Source organism: Mustela putorius, unplaced genomic scaffold, assembly GCF_011764305.1.
Source record: "Mustela putorius furo isolate JIRA1106 unplaced genomic scaffold, ASM1176430v1.1 tig00003853_pilon_pilon_pilon, whole genome shotgun sequence".
Lineage (NCBI taxonomy): Eukaryota > Metazoa > Chordata > Mammalia > Carnivora > Mustelidae > Mustela > Mustela putorius.
This window is the reverse complement of record NW_025422005.1, coordinates 16,789,476-16,808,030: the sequence shown is the minus strand read 5'-3', so window position 1 is coordinate 16,808,030 and position 18,555 is coordinate 16,789,476. Positions and strand designations below refer to the sequence as shown.

Below are 18,555 nucleotides of genomic sequence, written 5' to 3'. Positions count from 1 at the left end.
TTTCCTTGGTCATCTTGGGGGCTGGAGGGAGCAGCAGAAATTATGTTACTCAAGAAAAATGAGGAAAATCAAAGGAAGTGGTTGACAAGGGTGGGTTTTACTCATTTTGATTTTTGGAAAAAAACATTTGTTACAAATCTTGGGGCGCCTGGGGAGCTCAGTGGGTTAAGGCCTCTGCCTTCAGCTCGGGTCATGATCCCAGGGTCCTGGGATCGAGCCCCACGTCGGGCTCTCTGCTCGGCGGGGAGCCTGCTTTCCCTTCCTCTCTCTCTGCCTGCCTCTCTGCCTATTTGTGATTTCTGTCTGTCAAATAAATAAAATAAAATCTTAAAAAAATATATCTGTGACAGAATATTTAGAAAATATAATTAAAGGAAAAGAATAAAATTAGAACAGTTTTCTCATGCATTGATAAATCACTATTAGTACTATTCACATCCACAGTCATTCATATCTATGGATACATCTGTATTCAAAAAACAAGAAAACACATTACTGTTTATTGATAATTTGAGGTAAAATTAGGACAGCCAATAGGATATGCTTCCAAATGCAGTTGGAAGTATAAAATTAGGTCTTAGGATGTAGATGTGAGAGATGACTGTATAGATATAGACTGGGAAATGGATATGATCTTTGGAAGTGAAGGAAGCACAGGGAAGATGAGATAGAGCCATAACTTTGGGAACATGCAGACTGTTATTAGGTGAATAGAAGAATCACCGTGGAAAGGATAGAGAAAAAAAGGTAAAAAGACCAGGCCAGTGGAGGATTCTAAAAATTGAAGGGAAGAGAATTTTTAGGAGGCAGCAACACCAGTGTTACCGCTTACCAGGAAGGCAAGATGAGAGTGAGGAAAAAAAGACTTGAATTTAGTTGTTTGAAATCCATTAGTGAATTCCATTTGGGGATGCAGCTTAGTGTTAGAGGAAGAAGTCAGTGTTGTGGTTAAAGAGAGAGCGTAGATGCCAGAGTGAGTTTTTGTTAGAAATATAGTTCTGTTGGGATGTTGCACCCATAATGCCTTAGATGTGTTAACGCTTCGTAGCTGCACAGTACTAAGGATATGGTAGACGGGTTGAATAACTGCGTGAGTGAAATAAAGTAGACATGGCCATGTGTTCAAAGCATTTGAAAGTGCTTGAAAGATAAATGGGTAAATATTCTTTGTTTGCATATTGTTTTGTTACGGAAGATTTGGCATGTTTGGAAGGATGCACTTAGCAAAATAGGAGAGTCAAAGAAAAGTTTGCAGTTATTTCCAGGAGAAGGTGGTGTGAAGAAATGGGCTCTGTTATGGTTAGGAAGTTAACCTTGGAAAGGAAATAAAATCTCTTTTTCTGAGATATGAAGAAGGAAAGAATTTAGGAAAGACTATGAGAAAACCACTGACCTTCCCACATGCCCTCCTTGGATGACTTAGTGAATGAGGGTTGGAGACTTTAAGGAGACAGAAGAACTGAATAGCTCTTGTGTGAGAGAATTATGCTAGGGATTCAAAAGAAGTTTTATCAGACAGCCGTGAAGGTATTTTGAAAACGATTGTCTTAGCACAGTTATAGAGCTTAACTTCAGAAACAATATCCAGTAATAATTTGGGCATCTTTTGGATTGCTGTTTCATTATTCAAGTCATTTTTCAAAATGTGAAATGTTGATGTAGATGAGTTTCACTAGAAAACTCATCTCTAGGAACGCCTGGGTGGCTCAAGTTGGTTAAGCCTTTGCCTTTGGCTTAGGTCATGATTCCAGGATTCTGGGATCCTTGCTCAGCAGGGAGCCTGCTTCTGCCTCTGCCTGCTGCTCGTCCAGGTTGTGTGTGCTCTCTGTCTCTGACCAATAAAACCTTTAAAGAAAAAGAAAGAAAATTCATCTCAAATGCAGACGCTGACTTACTCTTTAAGGCTACATGTGAAGGCGTCTGGTTGGCTCGGTCAGTTAAGTGTCTGACTCTTGGGTTTTGGCTCAGGTAATGATCTCTGAGGGTCATGAGATCGAGCCCTGTGTCTGGCTCCCTACTCAGTGGGGAGTCTGCTTGAAATTCTCTCCTCCTCTCTCAAATAAATAAATGCATCTAAATAAGGACTGCATGTGGATTGCAAATGTTTTAATGTACAAGATTGTCTTTATTGTTGCCTATGTGGTAGAAGCTTGAAGAAATTGTGGTCTAGTATTAAACATTGAGAAAGTTTTTGATTGTTTAACATATTTATAATAACTTAATCCTTATTACATAATTTTTGTAGTAATTATTTTAAGATTTTATATATAACGTATATATATATTTTTTAAGATTTTGTTTATTTGAAAGAGAGAGACCTAGTGAGAGAGGGAACACAAGCAGTGGGAGAGGGAGAAGCAGTGTTCCTGATAAGCAGGGAGCCTAATGCGGGGCTTGATCCCAGGACACTGGGATCATGACCTGAGCTGAAGGCAGAGGCTTAACCCACTGAGCCACCCAGGCACCCCCCCTTAGGATTTATATGTTTGAGAAAGAGAGAGAGGGCATGAGGGGTGGAGGGGCAGAGGGCAAGAGAAACTTAAGCAGGCTCCACGCTCAGTCTCACGACCCTAAAATCATGACCTGAGGGGAAGTCAAGAGGCGGACGATCATTGACCGTGCCACCTAGGCACTGAGAGTTGAGAAAACTTGAGAAAGACCACTCTAGTATTTATTAAATTACTGTTTTTACAAAAATGCTGATATCATATTTCCCAAAGATATATACATATATCCTTTATTCTGTGTTTTTGTGAGAAAAAGAGAAACTATAAAAATAAACAATTCAGAGGTATTTTGCACATGCTTACTAATCATTTTCGTTTTTCAGTATAGAATATTATTCTGTGTTAATGACCATTGGTCATTATAGTAAACATTAGGGTTAACTCCTAATGATTCAAATTGTCTTCATTCCTCTTTAACCATCTTTGTGCCTCTAGCTTCTTAGAAGAAGAGTTGTTGGGCTTTGTGCCTCTAAAATGCTTATATTGGGATTCTAATACAGAGATTTGGTTTTTTTTTTCCCCAGGTTTTTGTAGGTAAAATACCAAGAGATTTATATGAGGATGAGTTGGTACCCCTTTTTGAAAAGGCTGGTCCCATTTGGGATCTACGTCTTATGATGGATCCGCTGTCTGGTCAGAACAGAGGGTATGCGTTTATCACCTTCTGCGGGAAGGAGGCTGCACAGGAGGCCGTTAAGCTGGTATGTGATAAACACCCACTGTCTGGCGGCGGATCGGACCGCCTCAATTAAAAACGTTCGCAGTTAACTTTGTTTCGTTTTCTTTGGTTTTTGCTCGGCATGGTTAGATGTTGATAAAGTTGATATGTGACCTTTGCTCTATTTTTTTCTGATGATAAAAGTAAAAAAGACTGAAAATATCCAAGAAATAATGTGTTTGAGAAAGTCTCCCGTAATTCTGTTACTTATTAGATTGGTTAGTATCTAAAGTTTCATTTGATATTTGGCTTCTGCCATTCTCTCTTTGGATTTTAGGCAAAAAAAAAAAGATGTGAATTGTTACTATTAAACTTTAGGACAAGATTCTTAAAAATGTAATGAAAGCTGGGATGGATTCTGGGGGACATAACGGGGTGACAGGGACTTTTAGGACACAGTTCAGGAAATTATCTGAGACTTTTATTTTTATCACAACCTAATCATACAATTTATTGTCTGAGTATATGCCTGTTCTTCTCTGTATTTTGTTTTCAGACCCTCCAGTCTTCTCTGTCTTCAGTCTTTCTTCTTTTTTACGATTTTTTAGTCCATCTTCTGTAATCTAGTAATTTTCTTTTACCCTTTGTATGTAGTAATCAATAGTACTGCTGTAGTAGTAGTTGTTGTAACAGTTCTGCATATGAGAAATACCTTCTTACCTGTGTTGGTACACCCATCTCAGGAACTTAAAATAACCATGTCATTGTTTCTGCATGCTCTTTCCAGACATTTAAAAGCCTCACTTAGTCTAGTTCCAGGCCTTCTGGAATGGGTACCTCTTTCACCAGGGCTTTTTGTTCTATTAATCGCTTCTAAATTCGTTCCATTCTAGCTTGACCCAGATTTTAGTTTTTATTAAGAACTTTTCCTTCCAACATGTTTTTATTGAGAAAATTTCAAAGCTTCATTTCCTAATTTTTGGCAACCTATAGGTGATTTTTATTTTTTAATAATCATGTATCTTTTAGTAGGCTAATGGGTAAGTAATGTTAAAGTCAAGGAATCTGAAGTTTATCAAAGAAACTATCTTCATAGTGATTTAAATAAAGCCTTTAAAAATTTCCTATCATTTCATATAATTTTGAAGGTATTGTATTTGCTGTGCAGTTTAAAACTTTTCATGTTTCGATTTAGAATACTGTGTTTTGTGTAGAACATGAAATTCTTCTGAATTTCTTCTTATTGATTATACTTAGTTGTTAACTATTGTTTTGCTTTTGGCTTATCTGTATCTAATTTTATCTCCAAGGATCCTGAATGATCAGTCTTGGGTACTTTTTCTGAAATTCTCTGGAAAAATTTTCAGATAGATAACATTGAAATATGACATAAGGTATTTTAAAAAATAGTGAATAACTCGGTCCTTTATATCCAGAAGAGCAGTGAAAATTAACAGAACCAAACTAAGATGAGAGACTGTAACAAGTTTTAAAATACACATTTTTATAATGGTAAGCGTGAGGGAACTTGGTGAGTTTGTGAAGCAGGAAGTGTTTGACCTTATATTGTTGAGTTTTTTAGAGTGAGACAATTGTCCTGAGTTTGGGATGGTTGTGGGGTATCTGGTTCTTTTCTTCCTTGCAGTGTGACAGCTATGAAATTCGCCCTGGTAAACACCTTGGAGTGTGCATTTCTGTGGCAAACAACAGGCTTTTTGTTGGATCAATTCCGAAGAATAAGACTAAAGAAAACATTCTGGAAGAATTCAGTAAAGTCACAGGTAAAACAAAAATGTATTTAGTAGAAGTTAGTTTTGGGAAATCTGTGGTGCTATTTATAAGTACCAAGAAAGAGAAGTGTATATTAATCTAAAAATGCAAATCTTCAGTGTCTAAATTGCCTCCTTTCTGCTTTACAGTAGTTTGGTCTAAGCATGTTCCCCATGTTCCCTTATATCCTTAATTTCTTGGAATGTCCCCTTACTTCTGTGCCTTCATTGCTCCTTAGCTTTTGCCAGAGTCTTTGCCTGGTAGCCCTTCAGTAAAGGCTTCCCAGCATTCAGCGTGCTTTAGGGCCAAGAGGCTGCGAGTTTTTCTCCTCCTCCTCCTCCCTGTTGCCTTGTCTAGAAATTTCCGATTCTAAATCCATAGAATTGATTGAGAAGTACATTTTACATCACAGGTCTGTATATATTTATAACTGAAACAAAGTTCAACAAAACTTATAATTTCACTTATTTTACATGATTTTAGTGTTATCTTTCCTGTTCCATTTCATTTGTCTTAAACATGGGTAAAGATAAACTCAGTCTAGCTATGGTTTAAAAAACACTGATTTAGACCATTACTTCCCCTCATAAAAGCCATGGTTTTTTGTCCTCCAGATAAACCGTCCTTTCTCCTCCCTTGATGCTGTCATCCGTTGTTCGTCTCGATTCAGTCTTTCATTAATTGAAGATTGCTTTTGGCTCAGAGTCTTTCTCTTCTGCCCTAAGTTGACTTATTTTTGTAGTACCTTTAACATGTACACGGATGACCGTCCAGGCCCCTAGCCTCCTAGTTTCATGACCACCTCATTTCCAGTTCTCTATTTCCGCTCCCCCCACATCCTGATCATGTTCTGGATCTTGCTGCCAGAAATTCTGCCCACTCCAAAGTCTTGATTTTCTAGCGTTCTACTTTGTAACCACTGCCACTCTCCATCACACTCGTGTTGGTCACATGCTCCAAATGGCGCAGTTCTTTGCCCTCATCACTTTATTACCTTTCGGCTCCTTTCTGGCTTCTTACCCGTGTATTCATTCCTTCAGCAGGTGTTTGTCCAGTGCCTGTTAAAGCGGTGGCATTGTGTTATGCGCTGGGATACAGTGGTGAATAAGATCTGTTTTCTGCCCTTGTAGAGCTTACATTCTGGGAAAGGAGTAACACAAAAAACTAAAGAAATATTTACACATTGTGGTAAGCACTGAGAAGAGCAAAATAAGAGATACTTAGCTAGAGAATAGCTATTATCCCCGTTTTGATGTTTATGGAAGGCTTTTCTGATAACATGACATTTCGGGCAAGACCTGAAGAATGAGGAGGATGTAGCAGACAAAGAACAGAGGACTGTGCATTCCAGCAGAACAACACATGCCAAGTCTCCGAAGCAAGAAAGATCTTGGTGTATTATAGGAACTGAGAGAATGCCAGTGTTGTTAAAATTACTGTAGAGTTAAGGGTAGAATTAGATGAAGTAGGCACAGCTTTTGTGGACCTTATAAGAAGTTTAGATTTAATTTTTGTAGAATGAGAAAGTGTTTAAAGATCTCAAGCAGGGAGTAACATCTGTTTCATGTTTACGGAATATTATCTCTACTGCCATATGGGTAATGGTTTAGAGGGGCTTAAGAGTAGAAGTTAATCAATTAGTTGAAGCTATTACAGTAGTTTGGATAGAAGATTGGACGAGGGTAATAGCTGTGAAGGTGGAAAGAAGTAGATGGGCTCTGAATTGAGTAGGGGAGTAAAGGAAAGAAAGTAATGGAAGGAAATCAAGAAAGAGTCGTCAAGTTCTGGCTTGAGAACCAGGAGATGGTCCTATTTATTAGATAGGGAAGTAGAGAAGACACATTTGGGGAGTGGTAACTGTGATTTTGGACATGCTAAATTTGAAATGTCTTTAAGTCTGGATTAGAAATAAAATGTAAGCATTCTTAAGGATATAGATAGCTTCTAAAAGTACAGACTAGCTGATACAACCTAGAAACAACATATGTGGAAAGATGAGAACACAGGACTAAGACTGGAGGGACACCAATATTTAGCAATCATTTTTTTTTTTTTTTTAGATTTTATTTATTTGTTTGAGAGAGAGCATGAGAGATTCAGCATGAGCTGGGGGTGAGGGGCAGAGGAAGAGGGAGAGAGAAGCAGACTCCCCGCCGAGCAGGGAGCTTGACGTGGGGCATGATCCCAGGACCTCGGGACCACGGCCTGAGCTGAAGGCAGACACTTAACAGAGCCACCCAGGTGCCCCAGCAATCATTTTCATTCTTGGTAAAAGCAGTAACTTTTAAGTTAGAACCAAGGATGATTTTTGGTCATGATTACTTGTTTGAATGTAAATTCCTTTGAATTTATATCAGTAATTTGGTTTTTAAATTCCTTGGTTTCGTAAATTGTAAGGTCTTGTTATAGCAAACACTCTAAACCATGGTATCATGTTCTATATCAGAATACAGTAACTGGACCTGTTGCTTATGGCTGTACCCTCAGGACCCTGAAAAATTTAAAAAGGAACGTAAAATACTGTTTCACAATCCATATCTAACAATGCTGATTTAATTGTCTAATAGGTAATTAGGGAATCATTTTGAGGCTTCTTCAATATTTTTTGCTCTTCGGCAAGTGGATTTAGGTCTGCCTGACCGCTAGATGTGTGGTGGATGCTTTTGGCTTATATATCTGGCTGTTGGTTTAACAGAGGGTTTGGTGGACGTTATTCTCTATCATCAACCCGATGACAAAAAGAAGAATCGGGGGTTCTGCTTCCTTGAATATGAGGATCACAAGTCAGCAGCACAAGCCAGACGCCGGCTGATGAGTGGAAAAGTAAAAGTATGGGGAAATGTAGTTACAGTTGAATGGGCTGACCCTGTGGAAGAACCAGATCCAGAAGTCATGGCTAAGGTAAATGCAGTTGCTTGGGATGGGGGTGAGATGATTATTTAAATTTTGTACTCCGATAAAGCTCAACTTTTAAAAGTTATATGATAAATACAGTTTATAGCTCTTGATCTTAATTCTAGAATCTGCTTTAATACCAAACTTAACAGTCTGTCTTGGTATCTAGAAATTTCTGTTAATCATCCCTTTTCCTGGAGATTAAATGTGCAAAAGGAACTGAAGTGAAATTGGTTTAAGTATGGCCATCAGCCTTGAGAATTTGTTCAGTGCTAGGAGCTAGGAAGGAGACAGAGTTTTAAAAAAAAGAGGTCTTATTGAATATAGACAGAAGTAATGTTTTTTGGAGATTATGAATTGCAGTCTTCATTGACCATAGTAAGACTTTTATTACATGGCTGTTGATAATTTATTTAGATTTATAGCTGATTTTTCTATTTCTTTTTTTTAATTTATTGATTAAGTTCCCTTAAGACTGTTGTCTCCATGAAGAAAGGCAGAGGGTTATCGTGTTTGCTCTTGTGTGGTGGTGGCAAAATATGCATGGCAGATCCTGTGTAGGCCCTCACTTTCCTCCTAAGCCTTATACTTCTGTTGCCATGATCCCTGCCTGGTAAATAATGGTGCCATGAGGCTCAATTGTTAGGCTTTCCCTTCGGGTGACTGTTGGAATTGAAGGGACTCATCAGAGTTGCATCTCTGCTGATCTTAGTGAATTTCTGAGTATTTTGGTGTGTCTCTTCCCTTCTTGGTGAGGCAGCAACTCTGTAATGACCATAAATTGGTAGTTGAATTCTCCTAGACTGGGAAATCTTCCTCTAAAGCTTTTTATTCCAGGTTTTGAGCAAGTCATCTTCACTCCAATTAGTTTGGAGGAGAGCCCTAGTTTATACTTGTGTGAACAGGTTTTATAGGCAAAGTCGTCTTTGGGTTAGAGAAGAACCACAGAGAATGAACCAGAGAGGGCTCTCAGATGTGCTGCTCAGTGTCCTTGTATTCCTTGAATGGATTTGTGTTAAGGAAAGGGACTAGGAATTTAAATAGCTCTGATTTTTTTTAATTTTTATTTTTTACTAACTTGATTTTAATTCTATTTGTTTCTTCTAATACAATTAATTGTGACTTTGGGCAAACCTATTGAACTTGGATGTCCTCTATTTTATTAGAGTTGAATAAATCTCTTAAGCATCCTTACACTTTGGAACTGCCTTGTAGAAACAGTAGAGTTTGTATTGCTTTTTCTGTAAAAACATGTTTAAAATAGCAGTATAGATATATTACACATTATAAGAGGTGAATAAAATTCACAGAGAATCTGAAGGTAGTTTGGCTGGTGATTTGTTCAACACTTTTCACATACCTCTTAATAACCTTTTAGATTGAAGTGCATCCTAAACTTTATAGGGTTAGAAAACCTCAACATTTTATTCTAGGAACTATTCTTCCTAGATCATAAACAACATTCAGAATGAAAAAGAGGACTCTGTAAACTTGAGTAACACCGACTGAGTAAATTTGATTGACTAATATTGATTCCTTTATTGTTTTCTAAAGTGGAGGGTGGGTGCTCTACCCTTCTGCTGTTAACATTATCAGTGTTCTAATTCATTTAAGATTTTTTTGCCAAGTTGGGTCAGTTTTATAATCAACCGAAACCTAAGAGCCTATATTTCTTAAAGGGACTTTTTTCTGTTGAATGTTTTAAACACACTTTCAACGAGTAATTTTTATATCGTATGTTTTGGTTTCATCTTGAGAAAGAAAAAAAGATCTGTGTTGAGTTTAAAAAAAAAAAAAGAACCAACTGAGAGGCCTGCATAATGTTGAGTTTGACCTCTGTGACAACACTGTGAAAATAAAGAGGGTAGAGATGGAGGTGAACAGTGGTAGAGTCCCCCCACCTTGAAGTAATACCTTCCCCCAAATAATTTTATTCATATATCCTTTATCTGAGGAAACAGTTTATTCACCGGATGTGTTAATTTTCTTCTTTGAATAGGTAATAGAATTCCTTAGTTCAAAAATCAAAATTACACAGAAAGGTGTAGATTAAAGAAGTCCTACCTCGGCATGCTTGGGTGGCTCAGTCGGTTAAGTGGCTGCCTTCAACTCGGGTCATGATCCCAGGGTCCTGGGATCCAGCCCCGCATCGGGCTCCCAGCTCCGTGGAGAGTTTGCTTCTCCCTCTCCCTCTGCTCGCTGCTCTGTCTACTCGTGCTTTCTCTGTATCTCTCTGTCAAATAAATAAATTAAATATTAAAAAAAAAAAAAAGTCCAACCTCTACCTAGCTTCATCTACTGTGTTCCCTCGTTCCCAGTACACACCCAGTTTTCGTAGTCTCTGGTTTATTCTTGTGGTATTTCCTTAGACAGATACAGGCAAATACGAGTATTCTTACTTTCCTGACTTTTTACATGATGGATACAGGTAACCTGCATTCACTGATCTATATGTGCTTTATTCAGTATCCTAGTTCATGAGCTCTAAGGTGGTATATCACTATTGTGTGTACCAGTAAGAAGTTACTAAATTTTGCCAATTAAATTTTGAAACAGTGCTTGCATGTCACATTAACTGTAAGTTGGATTCCCATTTCAGAGATGTAAAAAAGGAAAAAAATGTCTTACCAACAATGTGTCTTGGTGGTTTCTTCATATCTGCTCTTGGAGCATGTCCTCATTTTTTATGGCTACATAATGTTCCATTGTGTGGGTATGCTATATTGTATTCAGCTGGTTGGGCAGAGTTTCTAATCTTTTATTGTAACAATATTATAGTGAATGAGCTTGTATCTTGTCAGTTGATAAAAGTGCAGATATAGCTATAGGGTAGATTCTCAGAGATAGAATTGTGGGCCACAGAGAACATGCATCTGCAATTATTATAAAATATTTTTGTATTATTGTAAAATGTTGCCATATTTCCCTGTACTGTTTTATCCTCCCACCAGCAAAATACAAGAGGCCCACTTTCCTCATCCTTGTCAAAATTGTAATATTTTTGGATTTTACCAGTCTGGTAAATGGTGTATCTCAAACCTGTTACGATTTACTTCTCTCACTATGCATGGATTTAAGTTTTTAATATGTTGAAGGGCCATTTGTGTCTCTTTGTATGAACCTTGTATTCATGAATTTTGCATGTCTTTTATTCAGTTTTCCATTGAGCTTTTTCTTTTTTCTTTTTTTTTTTTTTTAAAGATTTTATTTATTTATTTGACAGAGAGAAATCACAAGTAGTTGGAGAGGCAGGCAGAGAGAGAGAGAGGGAAGCAGGCTCCCTGCCAAGCAGAGAGCCCGATGCGGGACTCGATTCCAGGACCCTGAGATCATGACCTGAGCCGAAGGCAGCGGTTTAACCCACTGAGCCACCCAGGCGCCCCCATTGAGCTTTTTCTTATTTTCTGGATCTGATATTTAAAAAATAGAGGTTAACTCTTTGTGATAGAAGTCATTTGTCTTTTGGCTCCACTTCTGGCATTTTTGCCATGTGAAAGCCATTTATTTCTAGTAGTGAATTCTGCCACTCCTTTACATAATAGCTTTTATTTTAAGATTGTATTTATTTATTTGACAGAGAGAGATCACAAGTAGGCAGAGAGGCAGACAGAGAAAGAGGGGGAAGCAGGCTCCCTGCTGAGCAGAGAGCCCAATGCAGGCCTTGATCCCAGGACCCTTGGAATCATGATCTGAGCAGAAGGCAGCCGCTTAACCCACTGAGCCACTCAGGCACCCCTATAATAGCTTCTAAATTATAAAGCCTTCCTTGGAGCAATGTTATGTAAAGGAATTACCTTTATCTTTCTTTCTTTCCTTCAATATTGTATTTATTTGACAGAGGGAGAGAGAGCACGTGGGCAAGCACAGGCGGGGGAGTGGCAGCAGAGGGAGAGGAAGAGTGGGGCTCAATCCCAGGACCCTTGGATCAGGGTCTGTGTGGAAGGCAGACGGTTAGCCATCTAAGCCATCCAGGCGCCCCACCTTTATTTTCTTTTAATATTTTTCAGACTTTCCCCATCTCCATCTCCACCCCTTTTTAAATTTTTGATCTATTTGGAGTTTACCCTGGTATGTAGTCTGAGGTATGAATCCAACTTTTTTTTTTCCCAACTTTTTTTTTTTTAAGATTTTATTTTTTTTAAGTAATCCTTATACCCAGCGTGGGGCTCGAGCTCACAATCCTGAGATCAAGAGTCAGTCACATGCCCCTCTGACTGAGCCAGCCAGGCACCCCCAACTTTTAGTTTTATCCAGGTGAACACTATGCTGTTTCAGTGATTTAAGCATTATAGTTTGTTATATCTGGTAGGGCTAGTCTCCCAATTTTTTTTTTCTGACTCTTCTTGTTTATTTTTTCATATGAACTTTAGAATTAGCTTAATTACTCAGTTCTGCAGGGAGCAAAACCCCAAAACATGTTGTTTCAGTTGATACTCAGGGACCTATTAAATTTGTGAATTAACTTAATAATTATCTCTTGGTTCCTTGAAGGTTCTGTTCACAGTGTTAGTACTTTATTTTTATTTATTTTTTTAGAATTTATTTTTAAAGATTTTATTTATTTGACACAGAGAGAGAGAGTGAGCACAAGGTGGGGGCAGCAGAGGGAGAGGGAGAAGCAGGCTCCCTACTGAGCGGAGAGCCCAATGTGGGGCTCAATCCCAGGACCCCGGGATCATGAACTGAGCCAAAGGCAGGCACTTAACCGACTAAGCCACCCAGGTGCCCCAGTGCTAGTTACAGGGCAGGAGAAGGAACCAATAATCTATATAAATTGGTAACTGATGATAATTTTCTTGGCAATTTTTATACCTTCTGTGATGCACCTTTATTATTTAATGTTTTTGAGAAGGAAAGCCTGTGGTGAAGTTAGGAAGAAATACTTTAATGTAAGACTTCAGCAAAAAATTAGTAGCCAATGCCATTTTTTTTATATTTGTTGTATTAGGTGAAGGTTTTATTTGTGAGAAACTTGGCTACTACAGTGACAGAAGAAATATTGGAAAAGTCATTTTCTGAATTTGGAAAACTCGAACGAGTGAAGAAGTTGAAAGATTATGCGTTTGTTCATTTTGAAGACAGAGGAGCAGCTGTTAAGGTAGAAATTTGAAGTTTTGCTTCTTGATATTTGAATTTTGTTGTTGAGACTTGCTAAACACATAAAATGACTTTAAAAAACTGAAATAAAATTGGTTTTCAGCTTTTGCCGAACTCTGGAACTTACTTTTAATAATCTGTGAAGTGGTAGTAGTGTAACAGGTAAGATTTCATATTTCAAAGCCTGATTATTACTAACTGGGTTTGTGACTTCAGGCAAGTTATTTTTAATCTCTATATTGTTTTTGTAAGCCTGATATTTGATAGCATGATGCCCTGGAAATATTATAAGGTGTAGGAATTAGCTGCTGTAAATGGTAAATAGGTAATGAATTGTATTACAATTGCTTTGTTTACCTTACTTTGTAGATCTGTGAAAGACCAGAGCAGTGTATAGATAATTATACAATAATAGATAATTACACAATAATTATACAATAATAGATAATTATAACAATAATTATATTGTTTTCAATATAATTTACACATTTGTGGAATTCTAGTTGTATTAGCTGTGTTGCTGGTTTCAGGAGTTGTTAGAGATACTTCTTGCATATGATAGTCAATTTGATGATAGTAATGAAAAGTGTGAAAGCATTTTGTGTGGTGGCTAGAGAGGAAAACCTGAATACCTGCGCTGTTTTCTGCCAATAGTGGATCAGCAGTATCTTCCATGTGAATTGGTAGTTTCTTGTTCCTCTCACCTTCCCCAATTGGGGAGAGAAGACAAAACACCTAACAGAAGTTTTTTATTTGGGAAGGTAGGTCGAGAATCCTAAGTGACTCACTCAGGCCTGGTCCTCCTTCGGCGTGGTCTGTTGGAGTGGGGCCCCCTCTAATTTGAGCAGTTTCTGTTTCCTGCCCAGGATATTTGCTTTAAAGTATGCCTTATAGAATCTTTGTATTAGTTAGAATTTTATGGTTTGCTTTTTGATGAAAGCTAATTAGTGAGACAGCATTGCTTATAAAATTCACAGCTTAGTGCAGAATTTAATGCTTGGTTTCTGAAATTGCCAGTGGTATGAAACACGGATAACTAATTTATACCTTCTGAGTATTGCTTCTCATTCAGTTGTTATTAAATAACTCGTCTCTAATTAAAAAGAAGTATAAAAACTGGTAGGGGGGTTTGCCAGAGAGGTCTGTGAAATTTCAAAATGTGTCAGCATTTGGGAAGCTTCTGTGGACTTAGTTGCTTTAGGTGAAGTGCGTGGTCATGGGGAGCACTTAGCAGGTAGAGGAAGACTGAGGTCATCTTTGTCTAGTTGCTTGTAAATCTCTGAATGTTCTTTATGGATAGAGCGTTTTATTCTGTTTGTCCAGAGCGGAAAAGATTGTGTAGGGAAGCAGAAAGGCTGTGGCAAGGAGGTGTGACATTTTGTTACTGAGTTACTTGAACTTGGATGTATGGCAGAGGCTATTCAGTGGAACAACACAGATAAAGGACTAGAGGGTAGGATGCTTTCGATTACTGCTCTGCCGGTGAATCCTCAAGGCTTCATTAGTCTGTGCCTGTTCTAGGTGAAGTGTTGTGGGGGGAACCTAGGCATTTTTTGGTCAGTATCTTGTTCATTTTCACTGATCACCTCATTCAGTAACCCATTTGTCTTTCAGATCTTTAAGATTTTTATGGAAGAGCAGTTTCAGATTTACATGTTGAATGCCATGTTTTTATTTTAAAATTTGAGTCTTGGAAAGTTTGTGTTAATTATGGCATTTCCCAGATGTAGATTTGCTTTTTTGTTACGGCTCAACCTTGAGGGGTTAGTTATTTGGAATTAAGGAGCAGTGATAGGTGGCTCTGGAAGTCCTTCCAGCTTTTTAAATATAAGAGTAGGACATTAGTTTTGTTTTCAATATAATTTACACATAAGAAGGTAAGATTGAAGGAAATAAATACTTTGTATTGGGTATGTCTATATAATTATGTCTTAAAGTTCTGTTTTTACAGGTAAAATAAATTTTATTTTTGTAATTTTGTGTAGGCCATGGATGAAATGAATGGCAAGGAGATAGAAGGGGAAGAAATTGAAATAGTCTTAGCCAAGCCACCAGACAAGAAAAGGAAAGAGCGCCAAGCTGCTAGACAGGCTTCCAGAAGCACTGCGTGAGTCTACATTTTAGTAAATACATCTCTGAACAAAGAATAAGTTGGTAATAGAGATCAACTTAATAAAAAAATTCAGGAATAGACTTGAAGCAAGCTAATTTGTTTTTTTCTTTTCTCCCTTCCCTCCATTGCTAGGTATGAAGATTATTACTATCACCCTCCTCCTCGTATGCCACCTCCAATTAGAGGTCGGGGTCGTGGTGGGGGGAGAGGTGGATATGGCTACCCTCCAGATTACTATGGCTACGAAGATTACTATGATGATTACTATGGTTATGATTATCACGACTATCGTGGAGGCTATGAAGATCCCTACTACGGCTATGATGATGGCTATGCAGTAAGAGGAAGAGGAGGAGGAAGGGGAGGGCGAGGTGCTCCACCACCACCAAGGGGGCGGGGAGCACCACCTCCAAGAGGTAGAGCTGGCTATTCACAGAGGGGGGCACCTTTGGGACCACCAAGAGGCTCTAGGGGTGGTAGAGGGGGTCCTGCACAACAGCAGAGAGGCCGTGGTTCCCGTGGATCTCGGGGCAATCGTGGGGGCAATGTAGGAGGCAAGAGAAAGGCAGATGGGTACAACCAACCTGATTCCAAGCGCCGTCAGACCAACAACCAACAGAACTGGGGTTCCCAACCCATCGCTCAGCAGCCGCTTCAGCAAGGTGGTGACTATTCTGGTAACTATGGTTACAATAATGACAACCAGGAATTTTATCAGGATACTTATGGGCAACAGTGGAAATAGACAAGTGAGGGCTTGAAAATGATATTGGCAAGATCCGATTGGCTCTAGATCTACATTCTTCAAAAAAAAATTGGCTTAACTGTTTCATCTTTAAGTAGCAGTTTGCTGCCATTTGTATTGGGCTGAAGAAATCACTATTGTATATATACTCAAGTCTTTTTATTTTTTTTCCTCTTTTCATAAATGCTCTTGGACATTATTGGGCTTGCAGAGTTCCCTTATTCTGGGGGTTACAATGCTTTTATCGTTTCAGGCTTCATTTTAGCTTCAAAAACAAGCTGAGCACACTGTTAAATCATGATTTTGCAGAACCTTTGGTTTTGGACAGTTTCATTTTTTTGGATTTGGGATAGATTACATAGGAGTATGGAGTATGCTGTAAATAAAAATCCAAGCTAGTGCTTTGTCTTAGTAGTTTTAAGAAATTAAAGCAAACAAATTTAAGTTTTCTTGTATTGAAAATAACCTATGATTGTATGTTTTGCATTCCTAGAAGTAGGTTAACTGTGTTTTTAAATTGTTATAACTTCACACCTTTTTGAAATCTGCCCTACAAAATTTGTTTGGCTTAAACGTCAAAGCCGTGACAATTTGTTCTTTGATGTGATTGTATTTCCAATTTCTTGTTCATGTAAGATTTCAATAAAACTAAAAAATCTATTCAAAACATTACCTATTTCAAATTCAATTGTGTCCTAAAACATTATTTTATTCGTAATCCTTTGCAAGGAATATTGTTTTCAAATTATAACTGCCTATGTGAGTGATCAAATTCATGCAAATTTTCTTGTCTATTCCAATATGTATCGTGGCTATCAGACTGAGGATTAGTCTAAATTCTAGTATTTATTCCAAATCGCACTTTATTGATTGGTGTTCTCTCATAGTCTCTTCTAATTTTGAAATTTTATCCTTTATTTTTATAAAAACGGGTTCAGAGGCTTTTGAACATTCTTGCAGGCATTGGATAATCTGCGTTAAGTAGAATGGGGTTGGGGAAGCAGACTGCAATTTATTTTTGACCCACATTCTTTCTATAAAGGATAATTTGTTGTCTGAAGACCTTATTTGCTGGATAAGTGAATGTATAACAGGAAAAAATGCTAGTACTGTGGCGTCAATTGCACTGCGGACTAAATTTAAATTGTAGTGTACATAATCGTGACTACCACTTCAGTTACTGGTTTAGGAATATAATTTCCTATTGCTACGTAAATTTGCTTTGAGAAGCACTCGTGCCTTATAAGAGAGGCGTAAAAATATCCACTAGTCATACCTTCTGACTTTCTGTTAATATCTCTTTTATTTTTTTACTACCCTCCTGGCTAAATTTTTGTTGGCCAAGTTATAACATTTATTTCCCTGTTTCCTTTAGAAATTCTGAATTATTATAATGACAGTTTTGCTCGAGAGTAAGAGGAACAAAAGAATCCAAACTTGACAGTGCAGAAATGTCTGGATCACATTCAAATTACCATAAAATTTTCTCTTCCGTTTTACTCTTAGGTGGGTCTAAAATGCTTTAAATTGTAAAAATAAGCCACTTAGGGAGGAATTAAAATGATCACATCTTTATTTTGTGTTTTGTTCCTGTTTGGTGTCTTTTATGACAGCAGTGGTAGATCTCAGGACCGTAAGCCACTTAGTTCCTTATGAGCGTGCTTAGATTGTGTTTTGAGTTTCATGGCTTCTCTCTTGATTTCAAGTAAGAAAATTAGTATTTACTGATGAAAGTCTATATTTATCTCTCTTTAAGAGTACACTTACTATGTAGTTCAGTAAGTTAAAAGACCTTATTAATATTCCTTTTGTTTTTGGAAATTAATAAAGGAATTATGTAGTCTGTCCCAAATTAACATGGGTATTTACTTGGTAAAGCTTAGATACAGTAGTTTTTCTTATGCCCATGTATGTAAGTAAAGACACCAAACATTCTTTAAATGCTGCTTTTAAACTTTGAAAATACAATTTGTAGTGATTGTAAGTCTAACTTAGACTTAAATCCTGATTTTTCTGGGGAAGAAGAAAGCATCTACAAGTAAAATTTGATTTGTTTGTATTTCTTTAAAATTAGATGTTACCAGAGACAAAGTTAATCATGAGGCAAATTAGGAATGGGTAAAGAAGTGATTCTGAAAAAGTAATTGATTGGGCTTCCCCTTCCCCTAAAATATAAACCCTAGCAAAAACATAAGACTAAATCTTGGGTTCCATGAAAAAATCCTTTCCTCTAGTTGCAGATAATATTTTACTCTCACCTATTAAAATATGTCTAAGAGATGTCCCCTAATAATTGCTTTATAGGGTTTTTGTAGCTATTTTGTTTCTCAGAAAAACACAACTTTTTGAACATTAAGTCTCACTTCAGAGCTTTTTCCCTTGTTGAATCTTGTAAACTCCTGCTGTAGCAGCATGCAGAGAAAATAGATTTGGAGCTTAACTTTTCACAGAAATAAACCTAACAATCTAATACATAAGCCTGAAAAATGTCCATTCAGGAGGTCTTTATTTTAGATTTTCATTAGGTGCTTTATCTTAATGAATTTTTTTTAACGAGTTCTGGGAAATTTCATTCCCTGCTCTTGTGCCATCTTTTTTGTTCCCCAACCTAATTCATTTGCTTTACTTACGAGCCTGCTACAGTAATGTGTGTTGGGAAATATATTTACTTCATATTGAGGCCAACCTCTTCTTTGTAGGTACCTTCCTAAGACTGACCTAAACATACCCCTTCCCCCTAATGGAATGCTAATTTTTATTTGATCACTCA

The 18,555-nt window shown here is 37.6% G+C and overlaps 1 protein-coding gene across 5 annotated transcripts in view; it reads left to right on the top strand.

The window, feature by feature from the left end:
• Window positions 1-16,454, top strand: part of HNRNPR (heterogeneous nuclear ribonucleoprotein R) — a 33,971-nt gene extending 17,517 nt beyond the window's left edge. For 3 of the 5 annotated variants that reach the window (XM_004741213.3, XM_013047834.2, XM_004741209.3), the window contains 6 exons: window positions 3,032-3,208; window positions 4,811-4,946; window positions 7,622-7,836; window positions 12,779-12,928; window positions 14,913-15,034; window positions 15,173-16,454. In XM_004741213.3, coding sequence (XP_004741270.1) covers window positions 3,032-3,208; window positions 4,811-4,946; window positions 7,622-7,836; window positions 12,779-12,928; window positions 14,913-15,034; window positions 15,173-15,785 — 1,413 coding nt within the window. In that variant the 3' untranslated portion in view covers window positions 15,786-16,454. The remainder of the gene's footprint in view (window positions 1-3,031; window positions 3,209-4,810; window positions 4,947-7,621; window positions 7,837-12,778; window positions 12,929-14,912; window positions 15,035-15,172) is intronic. The other 2 variants (XM_013047839.2, XM_013047847.2) reach the window with 1 other exon arrangement.
• The last annotated feature ends 2,101 nt before the right edge of the window (window positions 16,455-18,555 follow it).